At 43.2% G+C, this 22,738-nt stretch overlaps 2 protein-coding genes across 7 annotated transcripts in view; one reads left to right on the top strand and one right to left on the bottom strand.

Moving 5' to 3' along the window:
* Window positions 1–11,221, top strand: part of GAS2 (growth arrest specific 2) — a 98,250-nt gene extending 87,029 nt beyond the window's left edge. For all 6 annotated transcript variants that reach the window (XM_037402287.1, XM_037402283.1, XM_037402288.1 and 3 more), the window contains exon 8: window positions 9,821–11,221. In XM_037402287.1, the coding sequence (XP_037258184.1) occupies window positions 9,821–10,039 (219 nt within the window). In that variant the 3' untranslated portion in view covers window positions 10,040–11,221. The remainder of the gene's footprint in view (window positions 1–9,820) is intronic.
* Window positions 11,222–15,838: 4,617 nt separating this feature from the next.
* Window positions 15,839–21,372, bottom strand: LOC119154877 (small VCP interacting protein). Its single transcript, XM_037402859.1, has 4 exons — window positions 21,227–21,372; window positions 20,435–20,485; window positions 17,859–17,972; window positions 15,839–17,037 (listed from the first exon to the last, which is right to left on the bottom strand). The coding sequence occupies exons 1-4, from the start codon at window positions 21,287–21,289 to the stop codon at window positions 17,023–17,025; spliced, it is 243 nt and encodes an 80-aa protein (XP_037258756.1). The 5' UTR covers window positions 21,290–21,372; the 3' UTR covers window positions 15,839–17,022.
* Window positions 21,373–22,738: the final 1,366 nt, after the last annotated feature.

Raw genomic sequence — 22,738 nt, 5'->3', positions numbered from 1 at the left:
CAAGTGAAAGCGCTTGCCAAATGGACAGTTGATGAATGGACCGTAATGTCAGCCTAGAAAAAGGAGAAATTAATATGCATGCAAAATGACTGACTGATCAGTTCTGTAAGGATGAGTTGGGTGAAAGCAATTCACTTCATCTTCAGCATGAAGAGACCTCTCTGCAGTGTCATTTAGTGAAGCAACAAAGTTGATGTTGTTAGGCATCGTTTCATAGAATTATCTGTGTGGTGAAAAGGAGAATGAGAGGGCTGCTTTGTAAGGAGTGGATTTAATTAACAAAGGACATGGTGGATACGGTTTTAAAGCTGTTATCCTTGGGGCTTTTTCAGAAAAGAAAAAAATAAAATACTTACTTTAGCAAAAGGGTCAGGTTAAGATTTCAGAAAAACATGACCCAAAATACATTTTGATCAACTGGATAAATTCCCATTGACTTCACCTAGATGAGTCACTTAATGAAAATGTTGTGTAACTGGTCTCATTTGGTTTTATTAGATTTTGTTAAGTTTCCTCTGAGACCTTTTGGTGCGTATGTTAGTTAATCTGTTAGGAGACCAGGAGTTAACTTACGTACCTCACGGCGATCATTTTAATATTGATGTTGAAGTATTTTGAAGCTTGCAAGCATTATGCTGTAAGGATTGTTAGTGAGCCTCCTGGTTTTGTGGCAAAGTGATAACGCTTCATCATGTGCCGTAGACCTCACCCTTGGCCACTTAAAGATTGGCGTTTTCACGTGGCTGCAAAACCATCTTAAGTCAACTTCTGTTGTCACAGAAAAGCCTGTGAGCAAGGGAGGATACACAAATAACACGGTCAAATAACTTCTTACCTGTAATGGCCACGTTTACTACACAGTGTTGAAGAACAACAATAGGATACAACTCTGGCTTCCGAAACTTCCCCCGTCAGACTGGCAAAGGCATAAACTGGAAGCAGCATTTTGAGGAATAAGAGTTCAGACAAGAAGAGTTGAGGCTAGCCGAGTCTCTCTGATCTTTTCAGTAACATTGTCAAAAAGAAGTCATGATTTACAGCTGAGCAAGGGCTCGCAGCTTTGAGACCAGCCGTTTTACAAAACACATAATGACCTTTCAGGTCAGATTTGAATAAGCAAAGTAAAAGTAAGAAAATCTCCAGGTGCTGTCTACCCAAATTCACTACATTCTGTGCCAAGTTTTCAGTTTATTAATTACCAGTTTAATCCTTAAAAATCCCCTTAATCAGAGAGAGGCATCAATTTCATTGATATTAAACTTTTTTTCTTATTGGGGCTTGGTTTGGTTTGGCTTTTTTGTCAATGACAAATGGAAACACATAGCAAGCACTACTAATTTTGGAGAAGGGGTAGGAGATGAAAGTGTATCTGTTATTGAGTAGGCTTCCAAAATTTGGAGAGTGGGTCTTCACTTTATTTATATATTGAAACGTTTCCATTTCTACTGTATTGCAAAATCTGTTAATAGATTTAAGTGTGAAACAATAGGTAATACCTATTTAATACTATACTACAATAACATTATATAATAATAATATAATAGATAATATTATCCTGTGTAATAATAATACTACAAGCTGCTATCACTTTACAAATCCTGAAGAATTTCTACCTCAATTTTGAGGTTCAACTATGTAATAGAAAACTGAAAAAAGTCTGGGGAAGGAAGACAAGTCAACGAAAACACAATTTTAATTCAAACATTTTTCCCTTCATAGAATAGTGACCGTTTAAGGTGTCTGTTGATCTCCCACTAAACCTTATGAGTGTCTCGTTATGTCTTAATTTATCTGAAGATAGGTGGCTTGTTTTGTTGTTGTTTTTTTTTTTTTAGGATCAAGTCTTTTTTGAAGATACAACAGGATCTGTGATAGAGGACATTATTAATTAATACTACTATCTCATTCTTACTGCTGAAAGAAACCTCCTCACCATTAATGTATCTGAAGCAGTTAGGAACTGAACATGGAAAATGGTACCAAAATATGTCATTGTATCCTAAATGCTTCTTTGTTGTGTGATGCTGCCTTTGGGCAGCAGGCACAGGTCCGGGATCTTGCCATAGTAAAAGGCAGCCTTTGCCTTAAAGATGTCACTGTATATAATATACTACACACCTAACATTCCTTCTTTTATCTTTAGTAGTCTCGTAATGACAGTTCCTGCCTAGGAGGATGTGTGAACATTAGTACTCGGTTCAGTTTTGCAGAAAGCCTCACTTAGTGGTTTTTAACTTCAAAAGACATAAGGATGAGCTTAAAAACACTTTAAAAACCTGTCTTAACTGTGGCTGACCTCCTAAATGAAAGTCCTGTCTGCAGAGATAAATCTGTAGTCCTCTAATGAATTTTGTTTGACTGAGTGACAAGAAAAGCAGATATTTATACCTGCCAGTTTTTGTTTCATACTTCTCATGCTTAAATTACCTTTTCGGTTTTTACGTGTGCAAATGGTCATTTAGGTATTCTTTTATTATTATTTGCATACACAAAGCCTGCTTGTTCTTTTGGTCTGAGGCAAACTGGAAAAAAAAGACTCAATGAATTGTAGGCGGCTTCTGATCGATATGTAGTGTAAGGTCTGGTCTATATATGCTTTAAAAGGTCTATAGTTGCAAACCTCTATTGCTGCCTCACCTGAAAAATCTGTCAGGCTTCAGTGTATGAGCATTTTTTGTATCACCTACTTAAGTCAATACTTCTTTCAGTTCCCCCCACCCCATGTGTCAGTCAATAGACACAGAGAATGTAAGCGTGGTGGCGTTGCTGGAGTGGCTGGGAACTTTATTAGGTTCTGCATGAAAGCTGAGCTCCTTGTTCAGTGAGAAATACCACTTGACGCAAAGCATTAAAGGTTATTCTGCCCCAAAATGGAGTTCTAGGGATTCTGATGGATGCCTCCATTCTGGTTTATTTTCCACCACATATATTTGAGACAAAACCAGGAAAGTTTGCATGTGATTTCTTTGGGGAATATAGACTTGAACCCGTGAAGCTTACGAATCGTTTATAAAGTATCATGCCATCCCATTCTTTTTTTATACAACATAGTGTAAGAGATTTTTTTGATAAACTGAGTGGGTACCTGTTAATGCCTTTGATACAGCTTGAGATAATGTTAAAATGCTTTATAATTAAGAAAGTGTGTTAGTTATAAACCCCAACTCTAGCACAGCTAGGAATATTGTGACAAGCACTTAGCGTATGCTCTTGACATCTTTTTTTTTTCAAGCTGAGCATCTTTATCATGCTTTTTCCAGCTAATTGAGATTCATTTAGTGTGATTTACTGCATATAAATCCCTGAAAATGAGAGGGCGATGTTAATCCAGCGAGCTGTCAGTTTTCCATGTCATTATCATGGTGTCTGCAGAGAGGGGAAGTGCAGGCTCCTTTATTGGGGTTGGAGAATGACAACAGAGGAACTCGGAGGAGGTCCCTAAACAAATCCATATGTAATGACTGGAGCGATACCAGTTGTATCATTTGGAACTTTTAAAACTAGTAGACATAATCCAAAACAGTTTTGTATAATCCTGTATCAAGAGAGGGGCGAGGCAAAATGCGACTTAACAAGGGATGACAAGGAAAAATGAGGAGTGCATTTTTCCTCTTTTTACAGTTGGGGAAAGATTTTATTAGTTTTGAGGGGTTTTCCTTAATTGGATCATAGGATAACTCAGGTTGGAAGGGACTAATATCTTGGTGCCTGTCAAAATACACATTAATATACTCTAAGTAGATTAATTCAGTGTGGATGAATAACTAATCTCTAGGATTGGGTACATAATTTGCTCTTTTTCAGATTTGCAGAGTTGAGGTTTAATTAGAATTCCTTAGATGTGCACTTATGCACATGAGTTCTTAAAAGTCTAAAATAAGCTTTATGTTTTACTTTGCTCTAAGAAGACCTCACACACAAATCCAATGACAAAAGGAGAATGAAAGCCAAGAAAAAAGAAGAGTTGGAGGGAAGCTTTCTAGCTTTCCAGCTGGAAGTTGGTTTTATTCCACATCCTCTTGGGAATTGCTCCTACAATCCCTTGTGTCCGTAAGGGTGAACCCTGTGTACGTAGCAGCAGCAATGCCTTTTATAAAATATGTGCTACAGTGGCTGTAAACTTTTTAAAATAGGAATGTATCTAAATCTAACCTGACTGGCGTTTTATCTGATAGTGGTGCAGGATTTGGCTATAAATTTTACCTTAAGTCTAGGGATGAAGTTGCGTAATCTCTGCTCACAAGGTGTTTTTAACATCTGTAATCGTGGCTTGTAGCAATGAATCAGGAGACTATTGCATGTTCTTGATGGTGTTTTCAGGTCACTGAATTCTCAGGGAAGTAGAAAAATTCCACTGCAGCACCAGTTACCCACAAGTTTCTGAAAATTCACTTCCCAAGTTGAATGTATTTAGACTTGGTGTAAATACTGCCTGCTACTGCATTTACTGCATGGGCATGGACTGGGAAATAAGTAAACTGTCATCATAATATGATAACATTAGTGGTTCCAGAGGCATGAGATGGCTAAACATCACGAGGAAGTGCTGCTTATCCGTGATGCACAGGGCAGCACTGCAGCTCCTTTTCTTTTGGCCGAGGCCCTTGGTGACATCAGGTCTCCTCAGACCCTCCGTGGAATGAGCAGGGGTCCCAACTCCAGCCTGCTGCAGGCTTGCCCCGGCAGAGCCCTGCCGCTCTCAATACATACTGCACATCTGTGAGGTTTCCCTCAATGTCTTTTTTAATTAAACCCATCTGCAGACTCATTGTCAGACCTTTATCAGACCAGTCGTCACGGCCCGCTGTGTCGTGTTCTCAGCGTCCTCTTCTTGGCCAGCGCCCTGTCATCACCGGTTTGAATGGGCTATTAACATCACCTGTTAACACGAACTTTTGTGTGTTTTGGTGATTGCTGGGGATGTTGAACTAATATCCCCCGAGCTTCTGTGAAGGCATGCGGCTAGACAGGCTTCTCTGCACATTGCCAGTCTTTGATGGAGTCTTTCCCAGGGCCTCACCAGGCTAGACCTGTCTCCACATTAAACAATAGATGTGAGAATTTCCAGTGGCCACGTGCAAGAGGACCTCGGAATTGCTGAAGATTTTGAGGACTGATTTTGCTAGCTTTAGAGCTTGACCATGAAAAGTTGTTGTCATGAAAAGGAATAAAATGTTGATGCTTGGTGACACGAGCCTTGTTCTCTGAAGCAATAGTGCCTCAAGTCCCCAGATAATATTTTTCCTCTTTGATATAGATGTGCATACCAGATTCCAAGAACTCTTCACCTTCTGTCAGCCACAAAGACAGCCACAGGCTGCAAGTTCTCTCCTAAGCTCTTCAGGTCCCAGCTAGGAAGATGCTGGGAGAGACCATAGTCTCTTGTATGGAAGAGATGTCCTACTCCATGAAAACATCCATGTCCCTGTGGAATAATTTGTCATTACTTGACAATACCATGTACTAGGTACAGGCCCAGGGACATACGGACAGCCCAGATAGGGATCTCATTCCTGGTTTGAGTTTTATGTCCTGCTGTCACATTTTATTAACTAAGAATGGTTCATGAATAATGCTGAGGTTTGAGAAAGCCTTTTTTTTTTTTTTTTTTTTTTTTTTTTGGATAGACAGGAGGGTAGGTCATCAACATAAATGGTACAGACAAGCTGGAGCAAAATGTTTACTAAATAGCATCACCCAGGTTTGAAGCAAAATCATAAAGTAGAGCTGCAATGTCAGAGCATGGCGTGTGGGAGCCTGTATGCACCTCGGGTCTCGAAGCTGGCAGAGGTGGTGGCAAGACCTTCCAGCTTGCTGTGGGGAGCGGGCTGATGCAGTAACCTGGGCAAGTCTTAACACCACTGGGATTCCTTTAGTGTTGGCCTCTGATGTGTCTGGGGTCATTGTGAAAATCTGTTCATCTAGAGGATGAATTCTAGATGAATGTAGAGAATGAAATCTAGATGAAGTGGGCTCTGAGAAACCCATTTCATGATGCAGTTCTCAACACCCTTCAAAGAAGGTCCTCTAAATGCTAAGATATGAGAAACAAGGGTTATATCTACTGATGACGATGAGCCTACGTGGCCCATATTCAGTCAAAAGTAATTGAAATGTGTTCCGTTCCCTTTCTCTTTTAAAATTTCACTTCTGTAGTGCAAAATTTGCTTTGTACTGCCACTGGTGTGATGCACAGTGTTATTTTTTTAAACACCTTTGGATTTCATAGTCAATATTCTCTTAGCATGTTGCTTACGTTGTTTCTGAAGTTGGTTTAAAATCACACCGATGCGCTCCAGGCCGTGATGTGCTTTAGGTTGCTGCCTTTGGCTCCCGGAGCCCAGCCCAAGGGCCTTTCGAGACGGTGGGACTCCTGCTGTTGGCTTTTGCAGGGCTTGGATCAGATCCGTGGTGTGTAATTCTTCCTCCCGCATCCCCTACCCCTGCCTGAAATGTTCTTTAGGAAAGTTATAATTTGAAGAATAACAATATTGGGCTAGATTTTTATTTCCTATAAAACAGAAGAGATTTTTTTTCAAGTCAGTAAAACTATGCTCATTTACATGAGCTTAAGATATTTACATACAGCCTCACATCTCTTTAATAAGCCATAAAGCGCTCTCAACTTCTGTAAAAACCAGAACCGTTTAGACTAAGGTTCTTTTTTGATGCCCAAAGTCCTAGGCAATGACAGCTTAGTTCACTGAACTTTGACTATTTTTCATGTTATCTCTTCATACAGCCTCAGTGCATACCCAAACAATCCAGAATTTCTCCCTCTGCAATGCTATTGTCTGGTCATCTGTTTTCTCATATGGTTGTTTCACCACAGACTCAATTTAAACACAGATTCTAGAAGGAACAGCTTTAGTGACAGCCCTGCCTCAGCCACAACTGAAATAATGAAGAGTTACAGCAATCGTAAACATATGTTTGATTTTGTTTTACAGAAAGGGTTTTCTCGGTTTCAACTGGCTGGATAGCAGTGTGAAAGTACATGTATGTCAGGAATTTATTTACATCGATAACTGACTAATAAACTTTATTATTGTAGAATCCAACTGTTTTGTTGTCAGCAATCTCGTGCAATGCAAAAGCTGAATTGGGTGGATCATAAAAGCTCAAAAGTTTCATCTTCAGCCGAAGGATGTCAGGGGGAAAACTGTCTTTTCAGTTATATCAGTTACAAAGTACAGCAAGTTTTTTCCCTTTTTTTTTTTCTTTTCTTTTGTTTTCTTGTCTTGGTGAGAAATCTTTTATACTTGAGTGAACCTGAAGCAATCCAGAATTCAGGATTAGTGCTGGTGTTCCTAACATCAAAATATGGCCGAAGAAGTAAAATGGTGCTTTTGTGGCACAGCACAGCATGAACAGACTATATTTAGGATGTAGGAAAACTCGGTCTCTACAGAAAAGCATTCAGTGATTTTTATAATAGTATTGTAATACTAAGAGAAAGAAAAAAAGAGGGGAAAGACAGAAGATGTACCTTTAACCTGAGCATCAGGAAATAACATACCAGCAGTAGGTTTTATTTGTCTGCACAGTAGTCCCTAAGGGAAACTGAGCCAAGTATACTTTCTGCTAACTTTCCATTCCTAACTCTTAATCAAAAGTCCAGATACTAACTGCTCTTGGAACATGAACCCCTCTGTGACAATATGTGGAAGCAGAAATTCAGCAACAGTTAAGTCCTTCCCACAGCAGCATCCCCTGTTGTAGTGGACCGGTTGGGCTTAAAATGTTTTCATGTGAAGTTTTTGGGGCATTGCTCAAATGCTTTTTTAGGTATTCAAAGGGGAGAAAGTTGCTAAATACCATTCTCGGTTGTCTCAAAGCTGTGTCACCGTTTGAACTGCAGTTTTAAAACTCGACGTACCAACCATTTGCTGCTTGCGTGATGTATTGCCCAGACTAAAGACATGATTCAAATCTCATCCCGCTGAAGGCTGATCATACCCTTGTCGGTTCAAAGTGAAGTCTTTGACTAAATACCTAAATACAAAGCTTGAGACAAAAAGCGTGATTGGTGAAGATGGGACTATGATTCTGCTTTCACACCCACGTAAATCTAGAGAAAAACCTCGCTCGTGTATAGCTAGAGCAGAGGCTAACGCTCCTACAACCCGTAGCAACAACACAATCTTAGTAGCTGGGAGGGGTTAATTAAAACAGAGTACCTGAGTGGCGTAAATCAGAAGCTGCTTGGGCGATGTGTTTCACATAAAACCCCAAATGCAGGGATAATAATTTACTTGCATTAAAATGTTCTAAATGAAAACTTTCAAACGATTTCATGTGCAGTTGCTTATTGAAATAAAGAGTTTGATTCCATATAAACTTACCCTGATTTTCAAACTTTAGAAAGCTGAACAGCTTTCCGTGCTTTCTTCACCCCAGCTGTCTGTCTCCTCGTGTAACTAACAAGTCAATCAACATTATTTTTAGGCTGAGATGCAGTGTTTGTTGGTTGGGTGGTTTTTATTTAAGAGCTACATTTTTGCCTTTTATTATCTGTGATTTTGTTTGAGATTTTTTCTCCTTGTCTAGGCTATGTGCACTAATCTAAATTGTGCTATGTTACAAAAGGCTTATGTGCCACATAACTCTCAACTGCAAATACTGTTAGCCCTCGAGGGAGTTTTGGACACGTAGAAGACCCCATATGCACATCGCAGCCATAAATCCAAATGTTATTACCCAGACTATGTTAAACATCTTCTAGCATGCCTTTTACAGGGCCAATTTTTAATTTCTGGCACTACAGCTAAATGATGTTTAGCATTTCCTGAGCCATACTAATCAAAGCGCTTTTCAATGTGTGATTTACAATGTGGCTTCTATAGAATGTGCTGCTTTATGATACCTCGCTGGTATTTATTTGACTGTTCTGCATGGGAAACCAGAGGAAAACAGTGGAATTGCCAGCTGAGCTCACAGGCTCAGACATGGGCGAAGCTACGTTTGTTCTCGGGGAAAAAGTTTATTTGAGTTTAGGCAAAAAATGAGCATGGATCTGGATGACGTACATCAGAGATAGGTACCTCATTTGGCACTTGGATACTCCTCGCAACCTGAGATTCCTTTGGAGGTCAAGCCCCGGTGGCTCTGGAATGAAGGCAGCAAGCGCTGAGCCGGCCCGCTAGTAAGAGCCTGGGCACTTGACTTGTATTTTTTTCCCCAAGTCAGCATAAATTCAGGTATCTCCAAACAGTTCCAGATACGTTATTTCTGATGTCCCTCATTAGACTAATGTAATGACAACATTAGACTAGTTTAGTTAGAAGGTATGTCAGCAATGCTAAATTGTTTCTTAAGTGACGATTTTTTTAATATATATTTTAGGAGATAGAGGAGATTGTTTTGGTTGTTCGCCCTTCGCTACATATAGATCACTATCCTATAAAGAAAAGACAGCTTCAAGATGTATAAAATGGTGGCTTTACTAACATATTTTAAAAAAATTAATCTGAAAACCATTCATGTTCCCTAACGTTTATAGTAAGCATATGAAGAACAGGATCGCTTGGTGCCACAGGACTAGAAAACCACGTAGCGTTGTTTAAATAAAATACGAAACTCTTCAGTTTTAACTACTATCTCATTTTCTTACAGTTGGTTTAATTTATTTATTAAAATAAAAACCATTCTACTATTTCTTTTCCTTTCCTTTTATTGTAAAGCAGACTAACATATGTCTGTGACTTTTAAAGTAAGCACAGTTTTTCCTAGTAGAAAAAAAGTGATTTCCAGTCAATAGTTCCCTCTCAAGAGTTTTTTGGTGTTTTGTTTTTTTTTTCTCCTTTATGTGTAATTTCAGATGCTGCACAACAAACACGTGATGGTTCGTGTTGGAGGAGGATGGGAGACATTTGCAGGTTACTTACTGAAGCATGACCCGTGCCGAATGTTGCAGATCTCCCGAGTGGATGGGAAAACCTCTCCAATCCAGAGCAAGAGTCCAACCCTCAGGGACATGAATCCAGACAATTATCTGGTTGTTTCTGCCCATTACAAAACCAAGAAGGAGATTAAGTGAAATAAGCTTCTCATGTGATTGGGACTCTATGTACTTAGGTCCAAATTACTTTCTCCAGTGTAGTAAATTTAGTTTATGCTTTAAAAGGACTTTGGAAAATTTAAGACAGACTGGAAATGGCAACCCATTTTGAAGATCTTTGAATTGTAGAACTATTTATTTCTAGTACTGTATCTTTTATAGCAAATTACCCTTGCTAGGCTAATTACTACAATCAGATAAGAAATAGACATATATTTTTAGCCAAATTATTACTCTTTAATATGTGAATGTATACTTAGAGTTACATAAAGGAGTGGTTCCTGTTAATGGAATAAAATACACAATACGTTATATTTGTATGAAAATCGTATTTCATTGAATCCTTGACTGTTAGACTAGTTGAAAAATATATATGCAGGTGGGAAATGAGTATTTGTGGAAATTATTTGGTATTGCCTCTGAAAATGAAATAAAAATTGACTATTTTTATGGGTTGCAAGATTTTCTTAACCAGTAGAACATAAAGACTTACTGCATGCCAAACGACTTCCCAAAGCAGTTACTTTTAAAACAAAATTTAAAAAGCCCAAGAACAACCACCACTCCCACCAGCCCCCACCTTCTTTTCTTTCAAGCTAAAGACAATGCTAAGCGTTAGATCTGTGTGCAGACCCTTCCTGTTTTTTCCCGAGGTGCCTGATACAGAAGCACGGGGAAGCTGAGCGGTTGCCCCTTCCTCCTCCAGACCGCAGAGGTGGTCAGTGGGACTGGTGGGGTGCTGGGCTGCAGCCTGCCAAGGGAAGCCATAAAAAAAGATGCACAGCCCTTGGACCCAAGGAGGAGCTTCAGGAGATGCTAGTCCCTCCTAAGTCACAAATCACTATACTGTTCTCGAATCTGAGCTTTTCCTTCCCCCTATTTTTAATTTTGTTGGTCATGCCAAATGTGAGATATTCATTACGCTGTCAGTAGAGTGATTCACATTCTTGTAAATCCTTCATGCACCTCAAAAATAGCTAAAAGCATATGGGGGCTTAGTTCATTCTTTTGGCTACTTTTCTATGTTTATATTTGGTAATTTATGTGCCTTGTAACATCCTAGAAAAATCATTTTATAGGATTATTTCACTGACTGTATAAATTTGAGCAGAACTCAGTTGTTTCATTACAAATGAAATAAATTTTTTTAAAGTACTCATACATTTTGCAAGTCTTATTTGTAATCTGTGTTCTTTGTAGTATCACTTTGCTGCTACTGCCCGGATGCCTGCAACACCCAGCGCTGCTTGCTAACCTCATCATGAGCTGCACAGTGAACGGGGCAAGCACTTGCTTACTACGGATAGCACGGAAATACCCAGATTTTATTGAAAATTAATTTTACTTTGCAGGGAAAGAAAAAAATCAAAAGCATTCTTAAAGTTCCAACTGGTATTTTTCTGTATATTTTGATGTTTCCTTTTAAAACATAGAGTTATGATCTGCTGCTGTGGTCTTGCAGATTAACAGCAAAATATCTGCTGGCTAGAGAGGATCGAGACCTGCTTTTATGTTCCGTGCCTTATCAGAACCAGCACGTTGTCTGTCCCTTTGGTGGAACCGTTCTACCCCACCACCTGAAAATATCTGCCACATATGAGCATTTCACAGTTGCTTGGTGCACCATGCGAAGTAACACAGCAAGTACCTAATTCCAAACATGTTTTTAGAAAGAAAAATTGCAGCCTTTGTGTTCTTATTTTGGGGTACTTTCTGGGAGGATGAAATGTATACTCAACCAGTAAATCTTTTGAAAAGCCATAGGAAAACCCAGTTCTCATACAAGGCTCTTGTGGGAGTGGAGAACAGGTCATAAGCAACATTATTAAAAGCAAAAATGCAGCACAGCTGAAAAAAATCATGATTTTAAAACATGCACTGAGAGATCTGTTTTTGAATGAACAGAGAAAGAAAAAAAACCCCAAACTTGTGAAAGTGTCAGATGTTTATTTTGAAATAATGGTTACTTTTTAAAACATCAAGAGATGTATTTCCGTCACCCAAAATTAAGTTGGCATTATTATTATATTCTTTCTTTAAAATATCTGAAGGTGTTTACATGTTAATAAATCAAATAGCTATTTTTAAAAGTATTCTTAGGTTTATTTTAAGATTAAGCTTCAACAAATAATCTTGGTAAATCCAAACCAAAATTTTAAATTAAACATGAACTGCTTTATGTGCTTGGACTGTAGCTATCAAAATAACCTTTTTTGATTCAGGCTAATCAAGCTTCTTAAAAAAAAAAAAAAATTCGCATTAACGCACTTCCTAACTTAACATTTCAATTTAGTTAATTCCAGAAAGGAAGGCCTATAAAGGACTTTTTAATGTATTGCCACTGCCACCTAATCTGTGTGAAAAGCTTGCAGGTGGGGTTCCTGCATGTGATGCACCTGGTGTGGGCGTGGGTAGCAGAGGAGGAAATTAGAGCAGGAGCATCAATAAAGCAAACAAATGATGTAGTAAGCTAGTTTCTTTTGGAGGAAGGGCTTGGGAGTACGTTATTTGCAAGGTTAGTGTGGTCAATGGTGTTTTTTGAGTGTATTAGGTCCTATAGCACCGTAGGAGTTGGGGAATTTGTTAAGAGCCTGAGGCTCAATTTACAAAGCTAAAGACAAGCAGCAAAATCTTGCTTGAAGACGTGTGGTTCTTGCTGCAGTGCTGGGGCAGAACAAACTTTGTGTAGAAAGTATCTGGGGAGGGAAAACCACCCTGTTGTTTGCCCAGGTATTGCGTATGATGCTCGAAGTTTCTATGCCAAAAGCTATGGGATTAACGTATCTAGTGTAGGTTTCTAGAAGGCTGAACTGAATTGTAGGGTACCACCTGGGAGTAGCTGCGGCAAATCCCTTGTCCTGGTGGTAGGGAGGCTCTGCTGAGGCTGTGGAATACTTGTGTGTTGGGCAGGCAGGAGATGAGGTGTTGCGATATTGGGCTGGTCGTGGATGGTGATGGTAAGGAAGAGTGCTGTGCAGTGATTTTAGTTTGGTCTGTCGCTGTGTGCCTCAGCTGAATGTGGGTGGTGAGGAGGCTGGAAGTCACAGAAAGTTGGACAGTCGTGAGCTGCAATGAAGCTGCTTCTCAAAGTCCTGGCTGGGTCATAGACCAGACCCCACGGGGTTTCCTGCTGACTGGGAATAAGTAACTGTGCTCAACTCAAGATGGCTAAATTATGTCAGATTACTTGTAAAACTTATTATTATTGTGTAATGTCAAAGAAATATCATCATGCTGGAAGTAATTCAGAATTAGTTTGGAAATGTAACATCTGTTACCGCTTGCTACAGGAGGTACCTTCTGTCACCTTGCTGTTTCACCTGAAATTTTTCTTCCAAGCAGGCTTATTTACGTAAGTGAGTGAGGATAGGGTTTTTTCTCATCTGTTACAGTGATAATTGTTCCTTCCTTTGCATTACCACCTTTTTTTCCAACTGCAGTTTAGAGTTGATAACGTAACATCTATGGAAGCTAGTTCAAGGCTGTTGGCAGGGGCGAGTGAAATGGGGAGGTGTCAATATATGTGTGTGGGAAGGCATAGCAAGTCTCTGATACCTTAAGAGACAACACTGAATGTATTATATGTGTTCATTTTAGATCAGGGAGAGGAGCTGTTTGCCACAGCCCAGTGTTAAGAAGCATCTGCTGGATATGTTGACAAGGGTCTGGTCCTGTTGGGGCTTGTGTCTTGTGGGCTGCTGAGAGGCACTACCTGAGAGGGGAGGAGGGAAGAGCGCTTTTTCTTTGCATCTCCTACTGGTTTTTTTTTAGCCTGTGGTATGTTAGGAATCTAGAGTAAGGTGAAACAGACACGTGGAATCACGCGAACGTTTATGAGGCTGGAGAGGTTTTTCCATCCCAGGCCAACTGCCGGCACCGTTTGTGCCTGATGAGCTGCGTCCCAGCGATTTGGTCTGTCGCTGTGCCAAATCCACATGCTGAAGGCATCTGTTTTCCTAAGGGCCCGCAGTGGTGCTATCCATCCCTGTGGAGATGCGGCTTCTGCGTCCTCCCAAGCCTCTGGACGTTCTGCCCCAAACACTCCCTCCCTGGCGTAACCCACATACTTTAGCAACAGGCGATAGCAGATGGTTTCGTTTTCGGTTGCCTCGAGGAAGATTATGCTATCGCGGTCACCGAGTCAGCCCTTTCATTGCAGCTCGTAAGCCCTGATCCCAACTGCCAGTTTTTCAAGTGAGCTATAAGAAAACTTTCAGAAGGTGGAGAAAAAAAGGTGTACTCGTAGGGCTGTGAATGGATGTGTTTTAACAGGCTCTAAGGGGAAGTAAACATCTAGGATTAGGGGAAGTAAGGACAGAATTCCCATTATGTTTCGTATTTATGTAGTGCAGCACTAAGTGGTAAGAAAGAGAGAGGTGTCTCTTTCTACAAGAATAGAGCAGCTCTCACCTATAGAGCTCTGAGCCGTGTCATTTAACGGGACACTTCAGGTAGCTATCAGTTGTATGCTACCCAACTGCACTATCATCTGCTTGCTTTCTCAACTGAAATTTATGTTACCAAGAAACTTAAAACAACAAGAAGTGACTTTATTTACCGAAGTAACTTCCTAGATTTTGTTCAGACTGGCCATCTGAACAGGGGTATGGTAGAGAAACCTCTTTAAAAATAGCTTTACTAGTTGGTGATCTGTAATCTGGAACTGTACACTCCCCTATCCTCTGATGTGTCTTGGCTGTAGGAATAAAATTGGTGTTCACAGGGGGGACTTTTAAACAGCACAGACATGTCTAGTTTTTACTTAAAGGGCAGACATACCTAGTTTTTACTTAAAGGATGGTGAGGGAGTGCAGTGTTTTCTTCCATGGTAGTTCTCAATTGCAAGGATCTTCTCTTCACTGACAGGCACCCTTGACCTGGGGCAACTCGGGCCTTCCAGCACAGCTGCCGGGCAGGCAGCCACAGGCAAGCCAGCTCTCTTAGCAGGACCAAGAGCTGGATAAAGAGCAGCGTGCATGTTGGGGACAGGGTGGTAATCCTCTACTTGAATGCTGAGCGTCCTTACTGGTGACAGACATTGCCTGGAGCAGAACAGGCTTGCCTTGGGCCGCCTAGCAAGGATGGGCAGCGCAGCAGTATGGCTGCTTCATGCTGTTGGCAGCGTTGGATTGCTGATGGGAACTGTGGGTTGTTTCATTAGGTTATTTCAGTGGCTTTATATGAAAGTCTTCATGATACTAATGCAAGCACAGACTCCTGTTCGGTCAGCGTGCGAGCTCCTTCCTACAGGGGCTTGGAGGAAAACAGACTGAGGGTTATTTTCCTCCCCTTAGGTTTGTGGGGAGCGGTGTGACCAAGAATGAAGAGAAGAATGTATTAAGTCTGAAACATTCCAAGCAACCGACTAAGCTTAAGTGTGGCTTAAGTGTCTTTGTAGGACACCCACTGTGACAGATCTAAGACTGAAATTCACATTTCAAATTACGGTTCAGTGTATTTTATTATAACTCAATGCATTTTCATTAGAGTTTAAAAAAAAGCCAAAAATCACTATTACCAGTTAATACAAGGAAGAGAGCAATTGCCAGCAAAGGAAACTGAAGGTACCCATCTGCCAAGGACACAGCTTTCTAGCCCAGACACCATTATATTAATATTGAAAAAGTCTCCCTTCTTAATTCTTCAGGCTAAGCCAGGAAAGTCACCTGTTGGGACTGCACTCCTAAGACAGCATGAGACACTACTGGGGGAGGTAAAAGAAGAAACACTTAGTTCAAGGGCGGGGGGGGAGGGAAGAAAAAGCACTCCTCTATAGCCTAAACCAGGTCAAAAATGGGGTCAGTAAGATACTAAGGACAAGCCTACTGGTCTCTAGGGAAAGTAAGAGCTAGATTCTTAATATTGATCATGCTGCAACAGACTTCCCTCCTCTATCAAAGCAGTGGCTGGGGACCACTAGCTCAAAAGCCTGGTTTTAACACCACAGTTTAAATAGCTCTAAATAATCAAAGGCAGCTTCACCTTTGGCAAAGGGACTACAGACATTGCTGAATACAGAATAAAAGTGACAGAGCTTTTGGCACCGAGCAAGCGTTACCACCCCGTAAGAAACCCATCTATAACGTACAGCAAGTTTAGGAAACAAACTGTCCAAGACAAGACACAGTGTAAGCCTTTTGCTTTTCAAAATCCTGAGAAGTGCAGCATTGCCCTCTTGTGGTAATAAAGGAGAACAACTAGTAACAATATTTATAATTTAATGTTTAACTTGCAGTATTCATTATAAATATTTAAACTCGAAATAAATCCACATCAGAAAACAAGGAGAACAGTTATTAGACTCATAATAAAACAACTTTCTTGCTATAGGCATACAGGGTTTATAAAGGTTTCTGTTTTTTTAACTGGTGACACAAAATGCTTCCATTTGTAAGGAACCACCATGAATCCACTTTCTTTCATGAAAAAGGCACTAAATCCCTAAGCAGTTGACAAGTCATTAGGAAACCGAAGAGAAATACTGTCACTGACATATTCAAATATATATATTTACGAACAATTTTCTACATGAGGACTTAAGAGAAAAGTTTAATTGTAGAGCTTGAAGTAAGCGTCAAAACCAACACATGGGCACCTGAGCTGCGCTTAAACCAGTCACACAGACATACATACATCAACTGACCAGACATCATACGCCTACTGTCAGACTGCAGGTAAGGAGGCTGCTTTCATGTAAGAAAACCCATCTCCCTCCCGTGACAGAGAAAGAATCAAACATGCACATAAAACAAACAAAAAAATTGGCCAAAACCTAGTGTTCAGAGTTAGTTCTTAAGTTTCTTAGTGTACGTTTCCACGTCTGTTCTCTGACGATGGCAAAGTACTGCTGAGTCTTCATATGCAAACAGCAAAGCCACATGATGAGTAAGTGCCACTCAGCCGCAGAAACTGGCAAGTTATTGGCAGTAAACATCAACCTTCTTGTGGGCAGTTGTACTTCATTATCCAACCTGCCACTGAAGAAGAAAACAAAACATACCACAGGCTTGTATGAATAGGGGAAAGGAAAAAATCTAGTGCCTCCCAACAACAACAACAAAACCCAACCACCACAAGATTGTCTAAATAAAGTAAATTCCCCATTCTAACACCTTTTATATCCAGCAGGTGAGGGACATGAAGCCCACCAGCAGCAGCTCATACAAACTCCAGTCCCCTGAGTCATCTAGAGCAATGAGAGGAAGAGCTGCAGGCTTAGGAAGTCTGTGTTTGAATAATTGATGCATTATTTGCCTTGGAGAGATTCTCATTCTTAGTTACATCTCTGCCTGGCCTTCTAAGACAAAGTTTACATTACAAAAGCAGTAGCAGCAGTCAAGTTCATCACTATCTACGCAAATGCTGCGTATTTCTTCTGTAAAGAGATAGATAATGAAACCCAAAGCTATTACCCTACTTAGTTCAGCCATTTTCTATAAACTCTGAGGGAAGAGAGACCATCTCAACCAGGACTGAAAAGGGGCAGTGGTACAGGTCAAGTCAGTGAGGAGATCCCCAGTGCTGCAAGTACTGTAAAACTGACGCATCGTAGGTGCAGAAACTGGGGAAAAAGAGTTGGGGGGAAGGAAAAAGAAAAGCTCTCTGCCGTCGTTGTGTGTCCCAGAAATGAAGTCTCACTTAGAACACTGTGCGCAATAATGACACTTGCTTCCATTTCTATTCCATTTCCCTTCCTCTTGGTTCTTCCTCAAGTTATTCAATCTTGTAAACAACAACAAAACAGGATTTTCTCAGCGAATATATGGACAATTGCATCATGTTCTTTTTTTAAGCTTACTCTCAGTCCTCCTTCTCCTCCAGAACCCGAAGCCGCAATTCTTTTTTCCATTTCTTCCTGTTTCTTTTTCTTTTGCTCTACAGAGTAAGCGTTCTTAATACCTCGAGAGGAAGCCTGGGAGAAAACACATTTAGGTAAGACTAGTTAGCCATTTTTCTTTTGATAGAAACCAAACTGCAACTCTTGACAATGCAGTTTTATGGACTCTGGTTTGTGTGAAAAGACTGAAATGGTGATCAATGCTACTATTACATAAATGCAGACATTCTGGGACACTTCCGCATACTCTGAGCTCTTGATCCCATAGGTATATGAGAGTGGTTCTGTTTTACGTTATCACATCCAGGTGAATGTATTTAATGCAATTACATGTACCTGCTTTGCTTCTTAAGATGCAGGACCAGAACCTCCCTTGCCAAAAGTCCGGTAAATTTTTAGCCTGTGTTTCTCTCTGTCAGGGCCTATTCTTGCCCTCACAAACGGAATTAACTGGGGAGAGGTGACTTGGGCAGACGGAACTTGCAAGAGCTTTAGTTGTTTCATCACTCATTCACTTCTTCCATCTCTTTTTATTAGAAGGCTACTTAGAGATAAAATTGAGATGATGGAAATCATAATGACAGCTTCTATTCCAAAACTCAATAAGCAGACAGAGAAGGTCACAAGCTCTGTATAGCCGCTACAGAAATCGATGGGCAATTTACAAGCAGGGGAGGAAAAAGGTTGTGTTTGTAGTGCTAGCCCAGGCCCTAAGAAATCCATTTCTAAACTGCCATCTGTGAGAAACAACCTGTGAGACAGACTACCCTTCGAACTCCATAGGACATGCAGATAGCAGCTGTACACAGATGAGAAACCTGTTGACAACTACCTGCTTCACATCCTCATGGGGATGGTTTAATAAGGACCTAGCCTAGATGGCAGGAATAACAGAACTACAGTGAACACTCTAAATCTAAAAAGAAGATGTTTTAAACCTGATCGTTAACTAAGTTTAGGGTTATGATGCTACAGCCTAAGAGATGTTAAAATCTACCAAGGGAAAAAAGCAATGTTCTCACCTGAAATTCAAGGCCCTGACGACAAGCTCAAATCTCAACGGGCTGCTAAGGCACATGTTACCAACTCAGACGCTGTGAGTTCTAGCTTTTAGGCAACCAGCCTTCCAAGTGAGTTAGGTACCCAGACTGTCTCTACAACACCCCAAAAGGAAGAACACGTCACACCACCTCAGGCTGAACAATGAGCAGTTAAGCATGTACAGGAAAACACTAAGCAGAGAAGGACATCTGATCTGATCCCTTGTCCCTCACGAGGGGGAAACTGGATTAGGCTGCCTGCAAGACACCTCCATTACCTGACATTCAGAGGCTAAAATGCTCTTAAGATAGTCCTGACAAATCCTGGTAGAGCTGTTTTATCTCTTTCTTGTAAGAAAACAAAATGTAAGTGAGTGATATTTCCATTTTTCTATAGCAGCCTAATGGCTATCCCAAAACTTCAAAGCCATCCATAAGCCAAGTTGCTTCATTTCTCTTTCCTCCCAGGAAAAAGTTTTTTAGCAATTTAAGTGCTAGATGGGGACACCCCCCCCCCCCCTGCCCTTTTACATCCTTCTCAAATGTATAGTTAAGTTAAACTTAAAAAAACCCTTTTTAAGATTACATATGAATTGCTTTTAGTATGTAGTCTGACACAAAATCAAGAAGTTTTAAAGAAGGACACTGAAGCATCAGTCAGCTGTTGCTTCAATTATTCACCGAACTCTCTTAAAATCAGGTCAACATGCTCCTCATCAATAATGGTCAATTTTTAATTCCACATGTAACGACACTAACAGTCATACAAATAACACATTCCTTTCTCTTCATAGTTCAGCTGTAGTGTCTAAGACACATGTGTTACTTATTGTAGATTTTGTATGGTGTATGTTATCAGCCTTTTTGAGAGGTGTGGGAAGGAAGAAACAGTTCTACTTCCACATCCTGCTAGAACATCTGCATCCTACTGCTTCTAGATTTAAGGATACTTAAGTAGTTAGAGCTTAGCAACCTTAAAAAAATACAAAAATAAGTTAATAACCCCTCCTTGCTAGAGTTTAGTGAGAAACATGCTCAGCTGTTGCCACACTGATGAACTCAACTTGCAAGAGCCCAGAACCTGTGTTTGTAAGGGAACTACAAGCACTGTACCGCTTGAAATTGCCACCACAATTGTTTGGCAACTCCGGGTTGAAATTTTTCTCACCCTCTTGTTTTCAGGTCCTATCATGAGGGAAAAAAATGAACTTGCTCTTTCAATTCTTAGGTTGTTTTTTCAACTCCTGCAAAACTTCTCCCATCCAAACAGGCTCACTTATCTTGCAGTGGTCTTTGAGCACCTGCTTGTGAAACTGGTCCATAAATATGTATCTGTAGTAAGTGTTAAGAAGGTAAAACATTAATACTACTATGAAAATATTTAATGACTTCCCACAATTCTGAGCCTGCTATCCAGTGTTCCCACAGAAGCCCTTGCTATTTTCCCCATAAACTGCTTACCTAAATTACTTTGAATAAATAGTTTTATCACATTACCTCCATCTGCCTCTTTTCAGCAGCTTCTGCCAGCTGTCTCCTCTTTATTTCCTACACAAAAGGCGAAAGACAGTGACATTCTATACCCGGACAAGCCGGCACCCCTCTGGAAGCCCCCAGCCCACCTCAGGTGTGTCCCGCGGGCTGCCAGGAGATGCCGGCCCGACCTCAGGGCGCATCGCCCTGCCAGGCCGCGCCAGGGAGGGCCGGGGGCGGCCGGCGGCGGCCGGCGGGGGGCAGAGGGCTGCCAGCCGGCCGGGGGGCGGCGGGGGAACCTCGGTAAGGCCCGGCCCAGCCCCGCCACCCGCCATCGCCCCACAGCGCTCGGGCCGCCCCCGAGGGCCGCGACGGCTCCTGGGGCTGGGGAGGGGGCGCTGCCCCTCGCTCCCGCCCGGGTCCCTCAGGCCGGGGGCGCCGCCGGCCCAGGGCCACCCCCCCGGGCCGGTTAAAGCGCAGCTCTCCCGGTGTCCGGTTCGGCCGCGGGTCCCCAGCGCTCGGCTGTGGGGTGCACCCCCTCCGCGCGTTGCCCCCCCCCGGCCCCCCAAGCGCACAGGCCGCGGCTGCGGGCGGCCATGACGCTCCCCGCCGCCGAGGCCCCCCAGGGCCGGGCTTCCCCCCGCACGGCCGCGGCCTCGGGTCCGGCAGCCCCGAGGCCTCTCCCCGCGGCCCTACGACCCGGCCTCCATGTTGCGGGAAGCGGCCCGCTCCCTTCCCCCGCCCCGGCAGGGAGGGTCGGCGCCGCTGGGCGTCGCAGCCCGGCGGGAGGGAAACGGCCCGCGGCGCCGCACTCACCGGGTCGGGCGTCTCCACCACGTCCTTGACGGCGCCCCCCATGCAGGGCAGGCACAGCCCCATGGCGGGCCCCACCGCCGGCAGCGCCGGCCAGCGCGGGGGAGGCGGCGGCGAGCGACCAGGCGGCGGCGCCGCGCTCGGGCAGGGCCCGCCCCGTCATGGGGCCGGCGGGGGGCGGGCGGTGCGGGGAGGGCGGCGCTGGCTGCCCCGGCGGGCGAACCGGGCTGGCCCCGTTCTGCGGGGCACGGGGGGCGGCAGTGGGGTCTGCACTGGCCGGGGCAGTCCCGGCAGCGAGCCGCCCGCTCCGGTGCTGCCCTCGGCTGCGTTGAGGGGCGGGCGGCGGGGCCGCGCTGCCGGGCCTGGGGCGGTGGCGCCCCCCGGGCGGTTCGGTGCCCGCGGGGGCTGAGGCGCCGCCGATGCCGTGGCAGGGCCCGAGCCCCAGGGGACGACCCCGGGCACTCCCCGCCTCAGGGCCGGCCCGCCGCCCAGCCGAGGCAGGCACCACCCGGCTGTCTGGGCTGATCACCGATGTTCAGCCCGAGGTGGATGTGATTATCCCCCGGCTTAATATTTTTAAATGCTCGTGTCATTTCGCAAGCCCCTCGGCCTCGGTGCGTTAACCGTTCAGTGCGGGTGCTGTTCCGTCCTTGTGGGAATGCTTTGCTGTGCCTCACAAGCAGGAGCGGCCCTGCAAGGATTTCTTCCCTCGCTGGTTAACTCAGTAAAAAGAGGAAACCGACAGTCTTTCCCTCTTTTCTGGCTTTTCTGTTACAGCTCTTTCTTAAAAATTTGCCACCTTTTCTTCTAGTTATTGCCAGCAGACCCCAGCATTACCCTATTGAATGGCATTCCCAGAGTATGAGTGCTGGCCTACATGCCCATCCCCAAGGATTATGTGGAGAGTAAAATACCTATTCCTCATAAACACTGCAATGTTTACCCAGCTTCTTTTCTGCCTCTGTGATTTCGAACACAAATACATCTTTTTGCACCAATGTTCTTGTCCTGTGATTTATCCCACGAGCCTGTGATGCTGTCTGTTATTGTAAAGTACCAATTTAAGTACTTCTGCTTGTTCCGTGCACCTTAATTAGCCCTCAGAGAGGGTTACAGCCTCGCTGAAACCAGCGCTTCACATAAAGCACAGCACAGCAACCTGGGCTTTCTGAACTGGCCATCAGCAGTTGGGGTGGGAGCTATGGGAGCGTGCTGGGGCTGTGGGAGGGGGGCTGGGGGGCAGTGGGGGCGTGCTGGGGCTGTGGGAGGGGGGCTGTGGGAGGCTGTGTGTGGAAGCAGTGGGAAAGTGCTGGGGCTGTGGGAGGGGGAGAGTGGGAGTGTGCTGGGGCTGTGGGAGGGGAGTGGTGGGAGCAATGGGAGCATGCTGGGGTGGTGGGAGGGGGCCGGTGGGAGCACACCTGTGGCCCATCTCATGCTGGTGGGGCTGGGGTGGTCTCCAGGAGCACACCAAAGCTCTAGCAGAGCAGCTGGGCTGGGTTGTGTTGTCCCAGGAGC

The sequence above is a fragment of the Falco rusticolus genome, chromosome 10 (assembly GCF_015220075.1).
Source record: "Falco rusticolus isolate bFalRus1 chromosome 10, bFalRus1.pri, whole genome shotgun sequence".
NCBI classification, from domain to species: Eukaryota; Metazoa; Chordata; class Aves; order Falconiformes; family Falconidae; genus Falco; species Falco rusticolus.
The sequence above is the reverse complement of the archived record's forward strand: the minus strand, read 5'-3'. Positions and strand labels throughout refer to the sequence as shown.